Raw genomic sequence first — 21,666 nt, 5'->3', positions numbered from 1 at the left:
GCATGTGACGTTGTTGCCGTTACAGGTAACCCCGCGCTGTCCCGCAGGCTGCGCTAAGGCGGGGACGGTAACCCTGCCCCACAGGACACGCCGCAGAGCCGGGCAGGCGCAGCATCACCTGCACGTGACGTCCCACTGGCCAGCCGCAGGTACCCCGGCCCGGCCCAGCCCAGCCTCTCACCTGCCGCGGTCACCTCGCTCTGCTTGGCCCGCCGGGACTCCGCCGCGCTGGGGAAGCCCCTCAGGAGCGCCCACTCCAGCGCCCACATTCTCCACTTGTCCGCTGCCGCCGCTGCCTCGCTCTCGCTCTCGCTCTCCTGCCTCACCCCCAGCCCGGCTGAGGCGCGGTTCCCTCACTGACCGCAGCCGCCTCGCTCCCGACCCATGTGCCACCACCGGCCTCAGGGAGCCGCCATGACAGCTGCGCGAAGCACGTCGGGACAGGCGGAGAATGGTGGCGCACGCGCGGTGGGCGCCACTGCCGTTGGCTCTGTCTCGCGCACGCGCCTTACGGCTAAGCTGGTTACGAGCATATCGCTTTGAGAAGTAGGAGAGGCAACGTACAGTATCTTTCTTCCTCCTCCTCCTAGCCGCCGCCCCCCCCCCCCGGCGGAAGAAGTACTGGTAGCGCATGCGTGCCACAGGGCGACCTTTGTCGGCACTAGTTTGGAACGTCGTGGGGATCCCTCCGCCCGCGCGCGGGGGTTGAATCGCCTCCTCGAGAGTGTTCAAGGCGGCGCCCAAAGTGTAATTCGCCTTCTTTTGTCTCCGCACGGAAGTGCACGCGCTCGTGATTGGGGTGGGAGGGGACAGGCGCGGGGATTGGGGTCGGTGCTGTGACGTTCGGCGAGGCGCCGCGTGCGGCGGCGCTTGGGCTCGAAGCGTCTTTCGCTCGGACTCTCCGCAGGGGCTGCGGCCGGGGCGGGCTGCCGGTAAACTAGGTATCGTTGAGGGGCCGTTGTCCCGAGCCCGCCCGCCCCTTGCGAGGCGCCAACAAACCGCAAAGCCAATTGTTAGAGCCGCTCCCTGTGGCGCTTGGGGGCGCGGCCCCAGCGCGGGGAGGGGGGCGGGCGCGGTAGTGGAGGCGCCCCCGCTGCTGGCCTCGGCCTCCCTGCAGAGACACTGCGCAGCGCGCCTTGCGGGGCCGCAGGTTGGTGTGCGGGTGGATGAGTGAGGGGGGTTACGGTCTTACCCGGTGTCCCCCGCCCCTCAGGGAGCGATAGGGGCAAGGCGAGTGTAAGTAAAGCATCCCTCGAACAGACCTTCCCAGTCCATGTTACGGAATACGCTCCCCTTAGAGGCACTTTCCATTTTCCTGGCACAACCCAACCTTGAACTTACCTTAAATTAGGAGAAGCAGCAGCTGCGGACCGATTGGGTGGTCCTAGCGCTTACTGCTGAGGAGGCATTCATGAACAGAGAGACAGACACTCAGACAAATAGATAGATGAAATTAAAGATTACAATAATGCATCTGTGTAAGGGAGCTGAATTAAGGTTTGTAGAGGCAGCCTTAACTCAGGCATTTCTTACCTTTTGAAGGCTTGATTTTGCAATCAATTTTTTAATGTGGTTTTGTGTGTGCTATAGCCATAATAGTAATGGAAGGGGAAAAATATTGGGGCATGAGTAAAATAGAGGAGAGAGGTCAGATTCTCAGGACAAAAGAGATGTAAATCCAATTACTTCAATTCAGCTAGTCTGGATTTCACCAGTGTAAATGAGAAATGAATTTTGAACCATATTTTCAACTGTGATTTCAATTAAAACTATGTATGAGAGAGAAAACTAAGGAATGTTCCAGATGTCAGGAGTCACAGTAAAGAAAGCTAATGCACCGACAGTGTGTAGATCTGGAGTGGAGAACCTTTTCCTATCAGGGGCCACTGGCCATCAGAAAAAACATCAGTCATGGACCACACTAGGGATGTTAAATAGCAGTTAGTAAGCTAATCATATTGGTGTCTCTTAGTACATTTAAAAAGCAGAGGCACAGTATCTGGGTCCTAGCACGAGTTGGGACTGCTCTGTCCCAGCTCGCGCCAGGTCCTCCTCTGTGCCCCTGCTGAGATGGTGCTGGGAGGAACCAACTTTTAAGCTGGCTCCCTCCAGCACTGGTCCTACTTTCCACCCCCTTGCTGCCTCTGAACTGAAAAGTCTAAGTCTCTTTAACCTCTCTTCATATGGGACCCGTTCCAAACCCCTTATCATTTTTGTTGCCCATTTCTGAACCTTTTCCAATGCCAATATATCTTTTTTGAGATGAGGCAACCACATCCGTGTGCAGTATTCAAGATGTGGACATACTATGGTTTTATATAGAGGCATTAAGATCTTTTCTGTCTTATACTCTATCCCTTTTTAAATGATTCCTAACATTCTATTTGCTTTTTTGACTGCTGCTGCACACTGCATGGACATCTTCAGATAACGATTCACGATGACTCCAAGATCTCTTTCCTGATTAGTTGTAGCTAAATTAGCTCCCATCATATTGTATATATAGTTGGGATTATTTTTTCCAATGTGCAGGGCTCGACAAATACACTAGCCCGTTCACCTGTGGCAAGTAGATTTTACCAGCTGGCGAATGCAGGGGCAGACTGGCCCGGTGGGCCATTGTGACGGGCTGGCGGAAGTCTGCACAACGGGTGGCGCGGCCCCATCCAATCCGCCGGCTGGCTGAGGAGCAGAGCGCTGCTGGGAAGGAGGAAGTGCGGTGATTCTTGCCACCGGGCTGCCGGCGTGCAGCTCTGGCGCAAGGATGCGGGGCGGGATGCCAGGACGCTGGTGTGACATGGCCCCGCTGATTTTAAAGAGCCACGGCAGCTCATCTCTGGCCGCATGTCCTTGGAAGCTGGCTGCAGTGTGTGGCGCAGCCAAGCCCCGCCCCGCCGACTCCAATTCTGCCACGGCTCCAGCCCCCCTTTGTCTCCGCACCGCCCATTCCCCATGCTGCCCCTGCTCCCCCACACCCTCTGCTCTCCCTCTTCCCTACGACCCTTTGGCTCTGCGCCACCCTTGCACCCCGCACTCTGCTCCCCCCGATCCCTACCCCCGTGCTGCCCATTCCCTGCACTGCCCTAGACCCCGATCCCTCTACCCTTCCCATTCCCCGGGTCCCATTCTCCGTGCCTCCACTGCACCCTACTCCCCCCGATCCCTGCGTCCCTCTGGCTCTGTGAAGTAGGAATAAGATCCTCCAGAAAAGGGCGCTTTTTCCGGAGGATCGGGGCCAGTGTAGACGCTCTTTTCCGGCTTTTCTAAAAGCCAGAAAAAAGCGGCGGACATTTTTATTTAAATGCCGCGGGGGATATTTAAATCCCCCGCGGATTTCCCTATTACGATCGCTGAAATTAACATGCCCCTTCCGGAAAAGGGGCCAATGTAGACGTAGCCTTACAGGTTTATTGAGGAAGCTTATAAATCATATGGTTGCAATGGCTATTGTTCTATTTCTTAACTGCTAGCAAAATATAGATCTTAAAAATGGTTACAAAGAAGATAAAGATAGGAAAACAGAAATAATAGTACCAAGTAACAGTTTAATCTTTAAAGAGCTCTAAGTCTGTGTACACTTAAGACAGAGGACGACATCCAGGTACAATTTTTACCCCCTTCTGTGCCTCTCGACGCCAGCGTGTCAGGCCAGGGCCGGTCCCTCAATTCCTAGGAAAGATGAAAATACGAGGTGGGCGTCCCCATAGAACCTCGGGAGGTCAAACACCTAACCCGACCAGCAGGTAGAGGGTAGATTGACACTCAAAAGTGAGTGTGCTGCTGTACCCATCTTTATACCCATGGGGTCACGTATTTCTCTTTCTTATCTGTGATGCCAAATAGTGCTGGTCTGCCTTTTGTGAGACCAGTTCTTACAAGGGAGTTGTGAACTTAATTTACACTTGTAAGAGAGAGTTGAGAGGATTAAATTGGAAGTTCTGGAGATTCTTTTCTCAGTGGGGGATTCCTCTCCCAGGGACGGCTGTGTGTTCGTATCAACATGGGTGCCAGCCGGGCACTTCTCGCAGCCTCGAGGCCAGCTTATTGCCTTAATTGCTCTCTCCTCATATCTATGTTTTCATCTTCTCAGGATCAGATGAGCCAGCATAGACTATGCTGATTTTATTGCTCCTTCTCTGTCCTGTATGCTTCAGGAACCTCAGAGAGGCAAAAATAAAATGGATGAGATGGGGGGGGGGGCTGTCTGGCTACATTCCATCCCCTGATACGACACACCACGTCCCAGGAATGCAAGATGGTGGTTTGCCAGCACCTCACCTTGGAGGAATCTAAAAGTACCCAATGGCCTGATTAGAGGGTTCAGGATCTAGGAATTGACTAGGGTCCTTTCCTAGTGCTCCATATCAAATGTGCACACAAGAGATAGCTACATTAATTAGGCATTGCACAATGCATAGGTTTATGCAGAAAATAAGTATAACAATCAAAACAATTAAAACAGTGGTTATAATAGAGTGTAGGAAAGGAGTTAAGGAAAGTTTTAGCTGTTGGGCTAACCAATTTAGCCATGAGTTGTTTACATTCTTAGTTACAGCATGTCTTATCCCATACCGTTCGTTGCCACTTCCCTTGCCTCCCCCCAAAGTTATTTTGAGGATTGTGGTAGTCGCTGTCATCGAACCATACCGGTCCCCATCAGAAGATGTCACTCTTGTTTCACCAGTCATTTGGGCTGAAAGGGACAAACTCTATTCCCAGTCCAGTAGAGGAGTCAAGTAAGGTGTTCTGGTACAGCAGTGGCAGTTGGGATGAGGAAGAACACCATGGCGAGTTGGAGTGCCATGTCTCATTTCAATAGTCTGTAACTAACAACAGTAGTTGCAAGCGCTACAACAGCAAGTGGTAAATATATACAAAAAGTTCATGGTGGTTTCCTGGATCCACACCAGCATTGGGAGGGATTCATCCCACTGGAGCATTTGGGGTCATTGCCTCAGTTTCCTGTGATAAAACATAAGGTTCGCCGGTCTTGGATACAATCCAAGCCTCAGTAATGGTTATTGGTGTTAGCCCAGCGTCTGCAGTGGTCCAGACTCCTTTTCCCTTGTAGGAGTGCAGTACATGGGTTTGTGTTCCCAAACTGGGGTGTTGGGACAAGGGCTATTGAGCGGTTTAGTCCCATGATCATAAACAACCCTGTTGTCCATCGGGTTGGGTAAGCAAAACCAATTCCTTAAACAATTTCTACTCCAGTTAAAACATACTTCCACCCTTGCTTACTGGTGGGTGGTGGACCAATATAATATACTTGCCAGGTTGCCCAACCATCTCTTAGCCTGGCAAACCGTTGCCCTTCTGCTATATGTTTCCCGAGTTCAGTACATAGGGTGCAAGCTTGTACCAGATCTTTGGCTTGTTTGTGAGTGATAGGCCACCCCCTGGCATGTGCCTGCTGCACCAGCTCATCGCTTTCTATGTGTCCCAAGGTTTCATGTAGCCAAATGTACAGGCGTTCCCAATCCACCTGGGCAGCAAAAATTTGTACTGCTGCATCTGCTAGGTTATTTAGCTGTGCAGCTAGAGTGTTATTCTTTTGGACACATAACTTATGCTTAAGACATGTTGGGTTGCATGCTGGTATATCCATTTCCAATATTCCAATCTCCAAACAGACTTTCCTCCTATTTCCCAGTTAGTTATCCACTGGGTGGCTCCAGCCCATATAGCATAGGAGTTAGTGTACGTGGTACTGGTACCTGCCTCTCAAGCTAATTTAATTGCTGCCAGCTCTGCAAGCTGAGCTGTTCCTTCTATGTTTGTGGTCAGAGGTGCAGTGGATGTGTCTACTGAGACAGCAGCAGCCTTCCCTGTCCACTTTCCTTTGAAATAGCCAGGCAGCCTATATTCACATATAATGTTGAATTTAAAAGCAAGCCAAAAGTGTTATCAACTGAGCCTTGAAAAGAGACAGTTAAGTTTCAAAGCTTGAATTTCTAAACTAATAATTTGGTTTTTAGAAAGTTAAATTTAACCTTAAGAGTTGAATGCCCAACAGAAGCACTAACCAATTTGTGCCTTGTCTGTTTGCAATTTTAAGCAAGGGGACATTATCCAAAACAAAATAAAACTAGTTCATTTGAAACCTACAAAATAGTGTTACAATATATAGAGCTCATTCCTTTATGCACTTAATCAATTAAGTTTCAGTAGAATCCCTAATTTTCCTTTGCAGATTTAACAAAGGTGTCCATAGACAAAATGTTTATATTCGATTGTTTCTTTGCCTAGATGGTTTGCACAGTGCTTAAGGAAGAGGCTGCAAAGAAACAAGGTGTCATTTTAAAACAAGATTTCCCTTTACATATTACAACCATCACTTAATTCCTTCCACACTCCCATGGAGTCCACCTTTTATCTTCACATTCCCTCAGATCATTTGCTTTGTCCTTTCAAAGCTACTTTCCTTATTCCTTCAACTATGCCCATAGGGCTCCAAACTTTTTGCCTTCCCCTTTCACATGCTTTTTCCTTCTTATGGTCCATCCTAATTCCTGCTAAATGACTTTTCCCAATGACACAGGTTTGTCTACTATTAATTTGGTAAGGAGGGTGAGCTTGTTCACCAAGCCTCATACCTCCTGGTCCTTTTCTTAACTAGCCTCCTCATTTTTGCATAGTTGCCCTTTCTGAAATTAAATGCCAGTGTTGGGCTGCTGAGGTATTTTTCCCCACCACAGGGATGTTAAATGTTATTACTTTATGGTCACTATTTCCAAGCGGTCCTGTTATATCTGTTGGACCAGATCATGCACTCCACTCAGGACTAAATCAAGAATTGCCTCTCCCCTTGTGGGTTTCTGTACCAGCTGCTCCAAGAAGCAGTCATTTAAGGTATCAAGAAATATTTTGTCTGCATTTTGTCCTGAGGTGACATGTATTCAGTCATTATGGGGATAATTGAACTTCCTTTCTGTTACTGAGTTTTTTTATTTGATAGCCTCTCTAATCTTCCTTAGCATTTCATAGTCACTATCATTGTCCTGGTCAGGTGGTCCATAATATATCCTTAATGCTATATTCTTATTATTGGAGCATGGAATTACTATCCACAGAGATTCTGTGGAATATTTTGATTCATTTAAGATTTTTACTTCGTTTGATTCTACATTTTCTTTCACATATAGTGCCACTCCCCCACCTGTATGACCTTGTGACGGCTCCTTATGGGTGCGAGCGCCCCCTCCCGGCAGAGCAGGGGGGTTCAGTGGACCCACTTCCTATGGTTACCCGTTACTGTCCCGAGTTTGAGTGCGAGCACCCGGCTGGATGTCCGGACCGGGGTTCAGCGAACTCACTGTCCTGGGCCCTTTTGGGGGTCGCTGGGTCCAGTCCGACCGTAGAATAAAGGGGGAAGGGAAGAGGAGCGCCTGGCGGCCTATCCGGGGCCAAGGTCCTCGCTGGGAGTGGGGAAAAAGGTATTTAGCGTGTTACTGCGCAGTTTCAGTTGCCCGTCGCCCACCGAGCTGTGGGTGACTCCGACGGGACTTGTAGGCGGGTTGAGGCTAGGTGAGGAGGGGTGGGGTGTGGGGGACCCGGGCCCACCCTCTCCACTGGGTCCCAGCCCGGGGCCCTAAGTGGGGGAACAGTGGAGACATTCCTCCCACAACAGGTGGGGACTAACCCTGTAACGCACCTGTCCACGGGCGCCAGAAGGGCCCCGCCCCGGGCTCCTTCCACTCCCCGTTCCCGTCCGCCCCACCGGCGTGCTTGCCGGAGGAGCTTACCTCGCCCGGCGCGTTGGCCCGGTCCTATTGCCGTCCTGGTGACTCCGGTGTCAGTCCTCCTGCCCTCCGGCGGGGGGGGGGGGCGGGAATCTCCGCCTGCCTGCTGGGTCGTCGTCGTTTCAAGCAACCCGGGCAAGGACGCCAGGGATGTTGGGCCCGCCCCCTCGGGTGTCCTCACGCTCTGCGACGTGCGGCCCGGGGCTCGCCCCCCCCGCCCCTGCGCAGCCCTGGCCGGCTGGCGTGCCGTTCAGGCTCCCTGCTGGCTTGTCGCGGGTGCTCCTCGCCCCGCCTTCCCCGGTGCACGGCAGAGCGCTTCTGTCTGATCCACATGCTCCTCTACACCAGTTGGTTTTCCCCATTTCTTAGTTTAAAAACTGCTTTGCGGCCTTTTTAATGTTAAGTGCCAACAGTCTGGATCCACTTTGGTTTAAGTGGAGTCCATCCTTCCTGTACAGGCTCCCCCATCCCAAAAGTTTCTCCAGTTCCTTATAAATCTAAACCCCTCCTCCCTATACCATTGTCTCATCCACGCATTGAGACACTGAAGGCCTGCCTACCTGGCTCTGTGCGTGGAACTGGAAGCATTTCTGAGCAAGCCACCATATAAAAGTCCTGGATTTCAGTCTCTTTTCTAGCAGCCTAAATTTGGCCTCCAGGATGTCTCTCCTATCCTTCCCTGTATCATTGGTACCTACATGTACCATGACCACTGGGTCCTCCCCAGCACTACACAGAAGTCTATCTAGATGCCTCAAGAGATCTGCAACCTTTGCACCAGGAGGCAAGTCACTATACAGTTCTCGCGGTCATCGCAAACCTAACTATTTATTTTTCTAATGATCAAATCTCCCATTATTAACATCTGCCTTTTCCTAATGATTGGAGTTCCCTCCCATGGAGAAGTAACCTCAGTACAAGAGGATATCCCAACATCATGTGAAAGGAGGGTCCCAACTATGGGAAGGTTTCCCTGTGCTGCTGCTCTCCTACCCTGAGCCTTTCATTCTCCTTAACAGGGCAGGGGTGTCTGACTGGAGGTGGGACAATTCTACAATGTCCCAGAAAGTCTCATCAACATACCTTTCTGCCTCCCTTAGCTCTTGTAGTTCAGCCACCCTGGCCTCCAAAGCCTGTACGCAGTCTGGGTGCCAGGAGTTCCTTGCACCAAATGCACACATGCCACCCGCCCTCAGGGCAGGTAATCGTACATGCCACACTGGTTATGTCTACACTCGCGGCTTCTTGCACTAGTACTGCCATTCTTGTGCAAGAATCCGCAGAGTGTCCACACTGCCCGCCCGCTCTTGCAGAAGAAAATTTACAGTAAGGCGTGGTAAGAGAGGGCTTCTTGTGCAAGAGCTATGCTGTTCTTTAACAGGTGTAAGCCCTCTTGTGCAGGAGCTCTTGTGCAAGAGGACAGTGTGGACGCTTGACAGGGATTTCTTGTGCAAGAAAGTCCAATGGCTAAAATCCAGTATTTTTCAGATTGTCAGGTTGCCTGAAAATTTTCATGAGCCTCGGGCTACCCTATCTGAGGCTGAGTTCCAGTCTAGTTTTGTCAATGATATAGCATTGACTACCTTTCAGGCTCTCCTGTGGGAGCTGCAGCTGCTCTCATGTAGCTGCTTCATATGGAGAGCATGTTGTCCTGCTGAGAGGAATGCTGCTCATTGCTGTCTGCTCTTGATACAGGGAAATAGTCATAACAACTGCCTCATCACTGGTGATAGCCCTGAGGATTGCGGATGTGAGGTTAGCTGTAGCTTCCTCGTTCTTCACCATATATTAAAGGCATTAAATATAGGTTGAACCTCTCTAGTCCAGATCTAGAGAATTTACCGGGTCACAGGAGGTCAATATTGTCTAGCAGCATTACGAACACTTCCACTGCTTACTGGGATTTTAGAAGACATTGAGGGGTAAATTAGAGCTAAAATTTGATCACACCCATGGTAAGTGGACATCCAGCTAACTAAAATCATGCTGGCTCACGGATGTTGCCGGACTAGGGTTCAACCTGTATACAAAAATACCCCAAAGTGTTGACAAAGATTATTAGAATGAGACCCAAATGATATTTTGAATTTTAAAAATTCCAGTTGTAGTCAAATAATTTTTTCACCAAAAAGTTTGGAATACAATTTGCTACAGTTTGAGGCTGATTTAAATAAATCAGAAATAACCAAAGCCTTTAAAAAAGGAGTTTCTTCTGAATGCTCATTCTCAAACCCATCTTTTGGGCATTGAACTGGTATAAGCAGCCAAGGATTAAGTGTAAAATTATTTCATATTGATGCTTTGCAGTAAAGAGCAAAGCAGAAAGTAACACCACAATTTAATTTTTAGTTTACTTATTGCCAGGGCTCGACAAATAATGGAATCTACTCACCATGGGTGAGTAGATTACAACCCGGAAGAGCCGGCTCAGAGCTATCTGTGCATGCGCAGAATGGCGCAAAACCATGTGGCTGACGAGCGGGGCTCGCCGCCGCTTGGCGAGTCCTGCTTATTGCATATAACTTTCAGGATTCTCATGTGAACTGAGAAAGTAGAAAATGTGGCTTCTTCGTCGAGAGGCGTCCCTAAGGGTGCTCCACATCAGGTGTTGAGCATTCCAGCGCTTCTCCATGGATTTTTCTGAGCAATGTATCGGGGGCTGTGCATGTGTAGCGTGCACAAGCCTCCCGCAGTACTCTTGTGCATGCACCGCCCCCCGGTTTCAGATGGAACTCTCCTGCTCTCGCAAAGATTTCTCCTCACAAACTTCTTTCTTCAAATAGTTGTTTAGAGTTAGTTTATTTCCACAGTTCCTGTTAGTAGTTAACTAATTTACTTGTTTAGAGTTAGTTAAAAGAAAAACCCAACCGCCCGCAGTCCTGAACTGCGATCTCCAGCCACCCGGCTTTGAAAGCTGCAGGCTCTGCAAGAAATTAATGCCTCACCAACTGCGCTAAGACAAAAACACGCAAAAACAGACAGCTGTGATTTAAAATGTCATTCTTTGACAAGGACAAACACCATACCTCTGACCCGGGCTTGGGTCTGAGCAATACACCTATGAGGCAAACATTCCCTAAGCCATCAAAGGCAGGGATGAGCTCTCTGAGTCAGCAGCCCAGAAAGCTGCACGCTGAGGGGAGAAATACACAGTGCTCAGGCAATAACAGCTTGAGCAGGTTTGACATCCCTGGCACTTTGGGTGAGCACAGAAAGGGCAATAAAAAGGCAAAAAAGTCTACCCTTTACTGGCATCAGGTCTTCCAGTGCCTGCCTCACGCCCTACTACGGGCCATAGGAGATCTTCCCGCTCCTATCACAGCATCGAGGAATCCCCTCATAGATCAGCTGCTGGGTGCTGGCCCCCCTCTCGTGTTACCAGGGGCAACACCTCAGATGAGCAGGGCAACTTTTGTTTACAGTCAGCAGAGCTATCCATGCTGCATACTCCCCTCATTAGCCACAAGGACCACAAAGACCTGGCAATCTCTCCCACTTTACATTCGCATAATTTGATAATATACATCCTCAATCTCCATTCTCTGATTACTCTGACTTCCCCTCCTCCCCCCTAGGACGATGAGGAATATTTACCTGCTTTTTCACCTCAGCCATATATGGAGGGCTCTACATGGTCTGCTGATCAGCCGCAACCAGATTTTCTTAGAGCACAAATGGCTCCCTGGGCTCCTTATTTTTTGAGCCACCGCCTATGCTTTTCCTCCCATAGTGGAAAATGTTCAATCAACCACCTCAACAATATAAAAAGAGACCATGTAAGACGAAGCATATGGCGAAACCCTGCTCTCTTTTAAACCTGTCACCCCACACCTCTATGAAGGGAACTGACAGTGAAAGCCACTGCTCTCCGATGTTGGCTTCTACATAACATTCAAACGCAGCCTCAGCCATAGAGTTGGCTTTGTTATCACCTGCTACTCATACCACCGATGATGATTTCCTCTTTCCAAGATTTATTTAAAAGAGTTGCTATTGATTTGAATATATCTATGGAAGAAATTCAGGTTTCTCAACATGAACTCACTAACATCCTCCAGGCCAGTACAGCAACAAAGATGGCACTTCCTATTAATCCAGCTATCTTGGAGCCCGCTAAAACCCTATGGCAAACACCTGCATCCATCCCACCAACATGCAAGAAAGCTGATCGAAAATACTATGTTCCCCCCAAGGGTTCTCAATTCCTCTTTTCTCACCCTCCACTCAACTCCCTCATAGCAGAGAAACAAAAAGCCAAAATCATTCCATCCCATCCAAAAAGGACAATAAACGTATGGACATGTTCGGAAAGAAGGTTTATGCCTCTGCCACTCTTCAGATGAGAGTGGCGAACTATGCGGCTTTATTAAGTAAATATGACTTCAATAATTATACAAAGTTCAATACTTTTATTGAAGATATCCCTGACAGCAAAAAGGCACAGTTTCAGGCTCTTGTTTCAGAAGGCCAGATACCACAAATAGCCCTGCAAGCTGCACTTGATGCAACAAACACAGCTACAAGGACTACGGCAACAGCAGTCACTATGAGATGAGCCTCTTCTGCTTTTCCCTGCCAAGCGCAACCATCAGTTGAAGACCTTCTGTTCGATGGAGAAAAGCTATTTTCTGCAAAGACCAATGAACTGCTCCAATCGATGAAAGATTCCAGATCCATATTGCAGTCACTTGGTATCCAAACCCCTATGACGAGACAGAGACAGTACAGGTACCAACCATATCAGAGACCTAGGTACCCACAATTCACTTACCAGTACCAGAGACAAGACCATGCCCCATATCAACAGGGGGCACAGCGGGCAACACAGACAGCACCCTCAGACTAATAACCCCAACCGCTCATCCCAACCCAGCAAGCAAATTTGAAACAACAGTCGAGAGATGTACAACTACACCACATGCACCAGAGCTTGAGTTTGGTTCCAAACCTTCCTATTTTGTTTATTACCTTTCCTTTCAAATTGGGTATCTATTACCACTGATAAGTGGGTAACTCAAACCATCTCTCTAGGTTATACCATCCCTTTTCTCTCCCCTCCTCCCCAACCACCCACTCTGTCCTTCTTCAGGGACCCCTCTCACGAAATCATTTTACAACAAGAAATTGACCACCTTCTCAAATTAGGAGCCATAGAACCAGTACCTCAAGAGTTCCACGGAACCGATTTCTACTCACATTATTTTCTTGTAGAGAAGAAGACAGGCGGTCGGAGGCCAATCCTTGATCTTCGGTTACTAAATAAATACATAAGGAAACAGAAATTCAAAATGGTCATGCTAAATAATATTATCTCAGCTCTGGAGTCTAGTGACTGGTTTTCTTCTCTTGACCTGCAGGATGCATATTTTCATGTATCCATTTGCCCCCTCATAGACATTTTCTTCATTTCACTTTAGGTCTCCAACACTACCAGTACACGGTACTGCCCTTTGGTCTCTGCACTGCACCAAGGGTATTCACAAAGATGCTAGCAGCTGTCGCTGCTCACTTCAGAAAACAAGGGGTCACAATTTACCTGTACTTAAGACGACTGCCTTATCAAAGCAAGGACCAGTCAAGACTGTTATCAAGATACCATCACTGTGATAACCTGCTTTCAGTCATTAGGCTTCCTAATAAATTACGGGAAATCAACACTCACACCAACCCAAACAATCCAATTCATCGGAGCTCAGCTCAATTCAAATCACAGCCAGAGCCTCTCTACCAATAGATGGATTCACTCGCATCAGTCAACTCGCAGAATTGCTCCAAGAGATACCAGTAGTAAGGGTTTACAACTTCCTTCAACTATTAGGTCACATGGCATCATGCAATTCTGTGGTCCCAAATGCACGTCTCTTTATGAGAAACCTCCAAGGCTGGCTCCGACGCAAGTATACACGTCCATCATATGAACAAAGTGCTCACACTACCACATCCCTACACTGGTGGACAAAATCATGCAACATGTGCATAGGCATCCCCTTTGGAATCCTGGACCCCCTGTAATTGTCACCACAGATGCATCCCTTACGGGCTGGTATGCTCATACAGAAGGCTGCACAGCACACGGCCTATGGTCTCCGGCAGACCGCATGCTCCATATCAATGCCCTCAATCTCAATGCCCTCAATCTCAGGGCAGTTCACCTGGCATTCCAAGAACTGTTACCCAATGTCACGGGAATACACGTAAAAACATACACAGGCAACACCGCATGCATGTTCTATATAAACAGGCAGGGTGGTGCCCAATCTCTCACACTGTGCCTGGAAGCAATAGCACTTTGGAATTGGTGTCTAGCCTGAGACATTCACATACCCGCTTGCCACCTTCCTGGACTCCTCAGTTCAACAGCAGATGCCCTCAGTAGAGCCCTGCCTCAAGAGCACAAATGGGAACTCGACTATGCACTCCTCACCGACATCTTCAACCAATGGGGTTTCACAGATATAGATGTATTTGCCACCTCAATCAACAAAAATGCCCACGTTATTGCTCCAGGGTGGGCATGGGGAAAGAGTCCTCCAGGGATGCTCTTGTTATAACCTGGAATGCACTCCTACATTATGATTTTCCTCTGTTTCCTCTCCTCAACAGAGTTCTCGTAAAGATTCTGAACAACAAAGCAAAAGTTATCCTCATTGCACCCTGCTGGTCCCAACAGCCATAGTTTCCCCTCCTACACAGGCTAGCAATATATCAACCAATCACTCTTCCGAACGATCCCAACGTTATCTGTCAACAAGGGATTATGTATCCTCACCCACAGTTTCGCACACTCCATCTCAAGGTGTGGTACCTAGATGGTTCACGGGCATAAAACTGCAGTGCTTTCAACAAGTCTGTGATGTTCTCTTACAAAGCAGAGCACCTGCAACAAGAAAAACATACATGAGCAAATGGATTCGATTTGTTCACTGGGCAACCTCTCGTAACATATGACCACAAGACACTCCACTTCCTGATCTACTGGAATACGTGCTACACCTCAAACACTCACATCTCTCCCTCAGCTCAATCAGGGTCCACCTAGCAGCCGTTGCAACCTTCCACATAACAGTGAAAGACGCTACAGTCTTTGCACACCCAGTAACCAAGCGATTTTTGAAAGGTCTCCAGGCTCTATAACCATAGGTGGCACCCCCTCAAGGGCCTTGTGACTTATACTTGGTATTAACAACCCTCACAAAACCACCATTTGAACCCATACCTTCACCAATTCCGATTCAGGCACACTCCACAAGGGCAGTTGCCACGTCCGTTTCTTACCTGAGGAAAATCCCACTGCATGTCGTCAGAAAACACCTTTGCAAAACATTAGGCACTTACCTCAGGACCCCTCCAGCATACCAAACTAGCAAAAGCTGTACTACAAATGGCATACTTACCTGATCCGAAGTCCCTGCCTCCGTAAGAAAATATTGCTTGTAGTCACCTGATGTGGAACAACCGCAGGGACACCTCTCGATGAAGAAAAGGAGGTTACTCACCTTACTGTAACTGACGTTCTTCAAGATGAGCATCCCTGGATGTGCTCCATTACCCTTTCTTCCTCCCCTCTACTTTGGAATGCCCCTATGATATCTTAATTATATATTATTTGCTGGGTTCCGGATAGAGAAGAAACTGAAGGTGGGGGGGGGGGGCGCAGTGATAGTACTGAGGGAGGCTCGCGCATGCGCAGCCCCAGATACATTGCTCAGAAAAATCCGACGAAATGCTGGGCACTCAACACCTGATATGGAGCACCCGCAGGGACGCTCATCTCGAAGAATGTCAGTTACAGGCAGGTGAGTAACCTCCTATTGCGTGTGACACATGCAAAGATCTAATTTTCCAGAGCAGTGGTCCTCAATGCGGTGCCTGCGGGTGCCATGGCACCCGCTGGGGCATTTATGCGCACCCGCCAAAACATCTGGGCTGGCCCACCCCCCCCACCGCGCGGCACATGCATGGTGCCAGCTCCGGGCACGTGGCGCATGGGCAGCCCCTGTCCCAGGCATGGAGCACATGCGTGGTGCCGGCCCCGGGCGCAGGGCGCGTGGGTAGCCTCCACCCCCGGGCATGCAGCGCATGTGTGGCTCCATCCCCGGAAGCGCAGAGCGTGAGTGGCCCCGCCCCCGGACACCTGGCACGTGAATGGCCCCGCCCCTGGGCACCCGGCAGCCACGAAAGGTTGGGGATCACTGTACCAGAGGAACTTACCCGAGGCACCAGGCCCTCTTGACCTCATCTCCTTGTCTGGAGAATAGCAACAGTAGAACATAAGGATAGGATACTATGGAAAACTCCAGACTCTTGGAGATTAAAGAGATTTTTTTTTCTGAATATGATTATAAGCTGAGCTAGGTGACAATGTTGTTTTAAATAGTTATCCATGTTCTTGAATTTTTCAATCTAATTATATTTACTCTGTTTGCAAGTGACTAAAGTGAGATGGATTCATTGCCACGAATCTATCTGAACACAATCTAAGATGGATTGTCACGCAAAATGGATCCGTTCCTACAAATATTAATCTCTACATACCTTCCCAAATAGTCTCAAATCTCTCTGGGCATGAGTGAATCCATAACATCTGTACTGTACAGGACTTTTCAAACAAAGAGAAGTAAAATTAAATTGAACTTTAAATAAAGCTAATGCTAAGCTTAATGCTAACGCAGCAGCAGCAGTCCCTAAATTCTTTGTGGCAAACATGCTTCAGTGCTTCAAGAATCAAGCAAGTGTCCTTGGAAAAATCCAAAGTGAGTCTTCTACATTTAAAACTTGCGATGTACAGTAAACTTCCGATAATCCGGCACCTTTAGGATCCAGGGGGTGCCAGATTATCAGATATGCCGGACTATCGGATGGGGGGGCTATGAGGGCTCTGGGGTGGAGTGGGGGGGGGGGCTGCGCCCCTCGGCGCTGTGGGACCAACCCGACAGCACCCCAGCTGCTCTGTCCCAGACTTCCCCAAGTCAGCTGCTGCTGAAACTGACCAGCGGCTAACTCGGGGAAGTCTGGGGCAGAGCAGCTCCAATTGTCCGGCTGCCCGGAGCCCTTTCGGGTTCCAGATGGTGCCGGACTATCAGGAGTGCTGGACCATTGGATGCTGGACCACTGGAGTTTTATTGTATTCTGGAATCCTTTATTAAAAGTTGTTGCTTAGGTGACAAGTTTAGAAATTAAGGAAAATTTCTGAAGTTCAGTGATGACTGAACATGACTGCCTTATTTTCCTATCATGAAGAACAATTATTATCATTGGCTATTACAATAGAGTGTGGAAGGCCCTAATCAGCAGGGCTCAACAAATACACTCGCCCACGGTGAGTAGATTTTGCCAGCTGGCGAGTGCAGGAGTGGACTGGCCCGGTGGGCTGTTGTAACGGGCTGGCTGAAGCCTGCACTACGGGCAGTACGGCCCCATCCAATTCGCCAGCTGGCAGAGGAGCAGAGCGCTGCCAGGGAGGGGGAACTGCGGCGATTCTCAGTGCCGGGCTGCCTGTGTGCAACTGCGGCGCAAGGAGGTGGAGTGCCAGCAGAAGCTAGGACGCTGGTGTGACATGGCCTTGCCGATTTTAAAGGGCCGCAGTAGCTCTGTCTACACTGGCCACTTGAATTTCCACAAGAACACTGATGATCTCATGTAAGAAATCAGTGCTTCTTGCAGAAATACTATGCTGCTCCTGTTCGGGCAAAAGTCCTTTTGTGCAACAGCTTTTGCGCAAAAGGGCCAGTGTAGACAGCTGAGATTTGTGCAAAAAAGTCCCGATCACGAAAATGGCGATCGGGGCTTTTTTGCGCAAAAGCGCGTCTAGATTGGCACGGACGCTTTTCCGCAAAAAGTGCTTTTGCGGAAAAGCGTCCATGCCAATCTAGACGCTCTTTTCTGCAAATGCTTTTAACGGAAAATTTTTCCATTAAAAGCATTTGCGGAAAGTCATGCTAGTCTAGACGTAGCCCAGGAGTTTAAGGGCACATCTACGGTGCAGGGCAAAAGTTGAATTAAGATACAAAACTTCAGCTACATCAATTGTGTAACTGAAGTCAAAATAGCTTAATTTGGCTGTTGGCGACTTCCCTTACTCCTCGTGAAATGAGGGTTACACGAGTCGGAGTAAGAAGTCCTCCATCTCAATGTTATTTCAAAATAATGGCTTGCTGTATAAATGTGCATTTTGTTATTTTGAAATAATGTCAGTTATTCCAAAATAACGGTGCTGTGTAGTTGTACCCTATGAGAAGAAGGATTTAAAATAAAAGTAAGTACTATTGCATGTTCTAAATGGTCTTGAATGATGGGAATCAGTTACAGAAGACGACCATTCCTTAAAATATGGGAGAAGCATGGCAAGGATATGGGGAATACAGGAAGTAATATTTGATATGTTAATAAATTATTTCTGATGATATAAAGAGGATTAGTGAATAGAAAATCCATAGCTGATAGAGGGGAAGGTGTCATAAGAAGACAGCAGTGCTTTTTTTGTTAAAAAAAAAAAGTGTGCTGGTACTCATTTCTTGAGGAAAGTAAATTTGAAAAAATGCCTCTCCCACCCTTCTTCCTATAACATGTCAACATATTGATGCGCATAAGCGAAAAGGAGGAGTCAGTCAGGCTGGGGGCTGTGCTGAGAGAAAGCAGCCCAGTGCGAGTGCTCCCAGGGGCGGCAGGGGGCTGTGCCCGAGGGAAAGTGGTGCGGTGCGAGTGATCCCAAAAAAAGGTGCCGGTGTGCTGTGTACCATCACAAACAAAGCTCTGGAAGACAGGATCTGTTAACAAAATGGTTCAACAACCATCTTTTATATATCTGAGCAAGAGCAGTTGATGCCATCCATACTCTGAAGTTTCCAGGGCAGATTCTGTGTTGTGTCTTCTGAGACATCACAGAAGTCACAGTGTTGGGAAGGAGGCAGTAAGATGGCTTTATACCATCCATATAATTGGTGGGCAACCTGTGGCCTGCGTACTCCCTCTCTGTGCCCCTTACTCTGGGACACTGGAGCCCCGCACTTACTCCTCCCCTTCCCTTCCAGCAGTTTCAGAGTGCTGTGAATCACCTGATTTGTGCTCCATCCCAGCTTTTCCTCCCTCCCAGAGCTTGAATGCCGTGGATCAGCTGATTTGCAGTGCCCCAAAAGTGCTGGGAGACCGAGGGAAGAGTAGGTAAGTACAGGCAGGGCCGGATGGAAGCATGGGCGAGCCGGGCAGCTGCCCGGGGGCGCCAACCGATGGGGGGCACCTGATGGCAGATGTAAGGGGCGCACAGCGTCCCTTACAGCTGCCATCAGACACTGTGCGCCCGGCACCCGCAGCGCTGGGCTGCCCGCATCCCCATGGCGCCGGCCAGCAATGCCCTTCCCCCCACGGCAGCAGGGCCCTACACTCCTACACTGCCCGGCGTGCATGCCAGCAGCAACAGCCAGGCCACACTGGGCCGCACTCGCCCCATGAGCCCTAGGGGCGGGCCTCGGGCTGCGCACCAGCGGCCATAGCTGGGCCGCACATGCGCCGTGCGCCCTGGGAGCGGGCCCGCTCCCCATGGGCGGACCCGCGGCGCCAGAATACCTCGGGCAGGCCCTGAGTACAGGGCTTCAGTGCCCCAGTGCACAAGAGGCTCCACGCGGCACTGACGCTTTGAAGTACCTCCTTCCCCCCGCCCTTGCTGCCTCTTTCTGATAGAGGCAGCAAAGGGGGGAGGAAGGGGAAAGAGGGGAAGCGACTAATCGAGAAGCATGTCAACTGTCCGATAAGCATTTGCTTATCTGACAGTCAACTAGTCCTTCGCATCCCTAATGTATACCTTTGAATTAAATAGAACCACAGTCCGAGCCCTGTGAACCCAAGTCAGCCGGCTCAGGACAGCCACAATTTTTAATTGCAACATAGACATACCCTAAGACAGTGGGTATACCCAAGATTCATACCAGGGCTACCTGTTCTTCTCCTGTGTCCCCCTGTCAGGGAACAAGACTGAAGTGCACAGCTCATCTGCCCCCTGCACTTTCCAATCAGAGTGAGTAATGCAGCAAACTGAGCGTTTTCCCCTTGCTCCCTGATGAAGGGAAACAGCCAGCAATGTTCCCGTGTAGATCTGGGGGCAGGGGACGCTTTCTGCCTCTGGTGATTCATTCTCTCTTCTGTATAGTTTTATGAGAAGCAATCCTATTCCAGGTACATCTCATTTTCTTTGCACAACCAAATCCTACTTATGCTTCTTTAAGTTATGATAAGAGGAAGGTGTATACCAAATTTTGTGGTCCTAAGTCAGCCCGGGCACCCCCTGTAAGCACGCCTTCATGGTGCCCAGTACAGAGCCCTGCTGACCTACACCCTCTTCAGTTCCTTCTTGCCACCAGTGACAGTTAGCTAGAACTTCCTTGTGCTCTTGTTGGAAAAAAAAAGCAGCAGTCTATTGACACAGTTCCTCAGTAGTTAACATTTATTAACAGTTAATTAAGCAATTAATTAATGTTAGATTATGTTTCCTTTTCTGAGGGGAAGGGAAAGTGTTTCCTGCTTCTTCAGCACCAGGGCATACCTGGATATCCAGGCTTCAAAGCCTGTGAAACCTGCAGCAAGTGTATGCCCAGAAGCAATCCTCACACTGTGTGTTTGAAGTGCATAGGACAGGGCCATCAGAAGGATTGCTGTGCCATCTGCAAGACATTTTGGTCTTGAACTTTGGAAGATAAAAATCAGCACCTCAGGGTCTTGCTGATGGAGACTGCTCTTCAGTTTGCATTTAATTGCATTACTTGTGAACCAGGGTCAGATTATTACATGGTTAAAATCTGTATCAAACTTCACATTTTCTGTAGAACAGAACAGTTACTCCACTACACTAAGACTAGATTTTCCCATCCTTTCTTACAGGAGTACACAAGCTGTGATCTATCTGCAAGAGCATTTACACCAATTACAAAGCCACTGAGAAATCAACACACAAGAAACTGTTTAAGGTACAGTGAAACTTATTCAAATATTTTAACATAAACAAACAGCTTCAAGGGGGTAGCTGAGTTAGTCTGTACAGCAAAAACTTAAAAAACAACAAATAGTTTGGTAGCACTTTAAAGACTAACAAAACATGTAGGTGGTATCATGAGTTTTCGTGAGCACAGCCCACTTCTTCAGATGACCGGAGTGTACTGAGTAGAGAAATTGATCTTGTATATATTTGTAATGTGCATATTTTTGATTCATTCTAGAGTCAGACACGCTAGTTACTGAACTATAAACTAAACAGAATTATTGTAAAGATAAAACAAAAGGGAAGTCACCAATTTTCCCTAAAGCCTTGATGAAAACACTTTTATGAGGAATGAGAGAGGTAGGTACCTTTGACATGTAGATTGTATCTATGACATGTGTAACCCCCTTTTTCCTCCCCGGGTTACTGGGGAGCAGGTCACACTCACAGGTGTGCCTGGTGTTTTAACCCAAAAGAGATCCTGAGTACCCCAGTGGTGATGGTGTTTAGCTGGGGAAAGCCCTATGCACCCCCTTGCTGGAGTCCCTTTGCTGGCAATGAATGTAAAATGGCGGTGCCTCCACCTGGCTGGCCTTGTACACACACTGGTGCCTTGAGAGCCTCCAGGAATATACTCATTCCAACATAAAGCTGGATCTAATTCCAGAACAACTACAAATCATATACATCTAATAGAACACTTTAAAATAAACCATCTTTACTTAACTAAACAGGGATTAACAGATTAGCAAGGAATAGCATTAACAAAACACATAACAATAACTGAAGCTTATATAGCTAGACAACAGTGACCCCACCCCAGAGTGTGCACACCCCTAGACTCAGTCCCAGATACTTGCTTGCGTTGGGCACTGATGTTGCAGCTGTAGTGAGGATTTAGTCCAGGCTAAACAGCAGCTCTGTCCCAGGCAGCACTCTTCCAGCAAGGCCCAAACT

At 48.6% G+C, this 21,666-nt stretch overlaps 1 protein-coding gene and 2 long non-coding RNA genes across 7 annotated transcripts in view; 1 reads left to right on the top strand and 2 right to left on the bottom strand.

Moving 5' to 3' along the window:
- The window catches only part of TTC27 (tetratricopeptide repeat domain 27), a 174,602-nt gene extending 174,029 nt beyond the window's left edge, over window positions 1-573 (bottom strand). For all 3 annotated transcript variants that reach the window (XM_006131309.4, XM_006131310.4, XM_025188780.2), the window contains exon 1: window positions 182-573. In XM_006131309.4, the coding sequence (XP_006131371.2) occupies window positions 182-269 (88 nt within the window). In that variant the 5' untranslated portion in view covers window positions 270-573. The remainder of the gene's footprint in view (window positions 1-181) is intronic.
- A 32-nt stretch (window positions 574-605) lies between these two features.
- Window positions 606-21,666, top strand: part of LOC112547151 (uncharacterized) — a 50,199-nt gene continuing 29,138 nt past the window's right edge. The window contains exons 1-3 of one of the 3 annotated variants that reach the window (XR_012902856.1): window positions 809-1,150; window positions 18,835-18,902; window positions 20,613-20,698. This is a non-coding gene — a long non-coding RNA (uncharacterized LOC112547151). Of the gene's footprint in view, window positions 748-808; window positions 1,151-18,834; window positions 18,903-20,612; window positions 20,699-21,666 lie in introns of those variants that run through there. The other 2 variants (XR_012902855.1, XR_012902854.1) reach the window with 2 other exon arrangements.
- Window positions 11,844-16,820, bottom strand: LOC112547150 (uncharacterized). Its single transcript, XR_003090892.2, has 3 exons — window positions 14,512-16,820; window positions 12,939-12,997; window positions 11,844-12,445 (listed from the first exon to the last, which is right to left on the bottom strand). It is a non-coding gene; the product is annotated as an uncharacterized LOC112547150 (long non-coding RNA).

Source organism: Pelodiscus sinensis, chromosome 3, assembly GCF_049634645.1.
Source record: "Pelodiscus sinensis isolate JC-2024 chromosome 3, ASM4963464v1, whole genome shotgun sequence".
NCBI lineage: Eukaryota > Metazoa > Chordata > Testudines > Trionychidae > Pelodiscus > Pelodiscus sinensis.
Note: the sequence above shows the minus strand (reverse complement) of the source record. Positions and strands in the feature narration are given on the sequence as shown.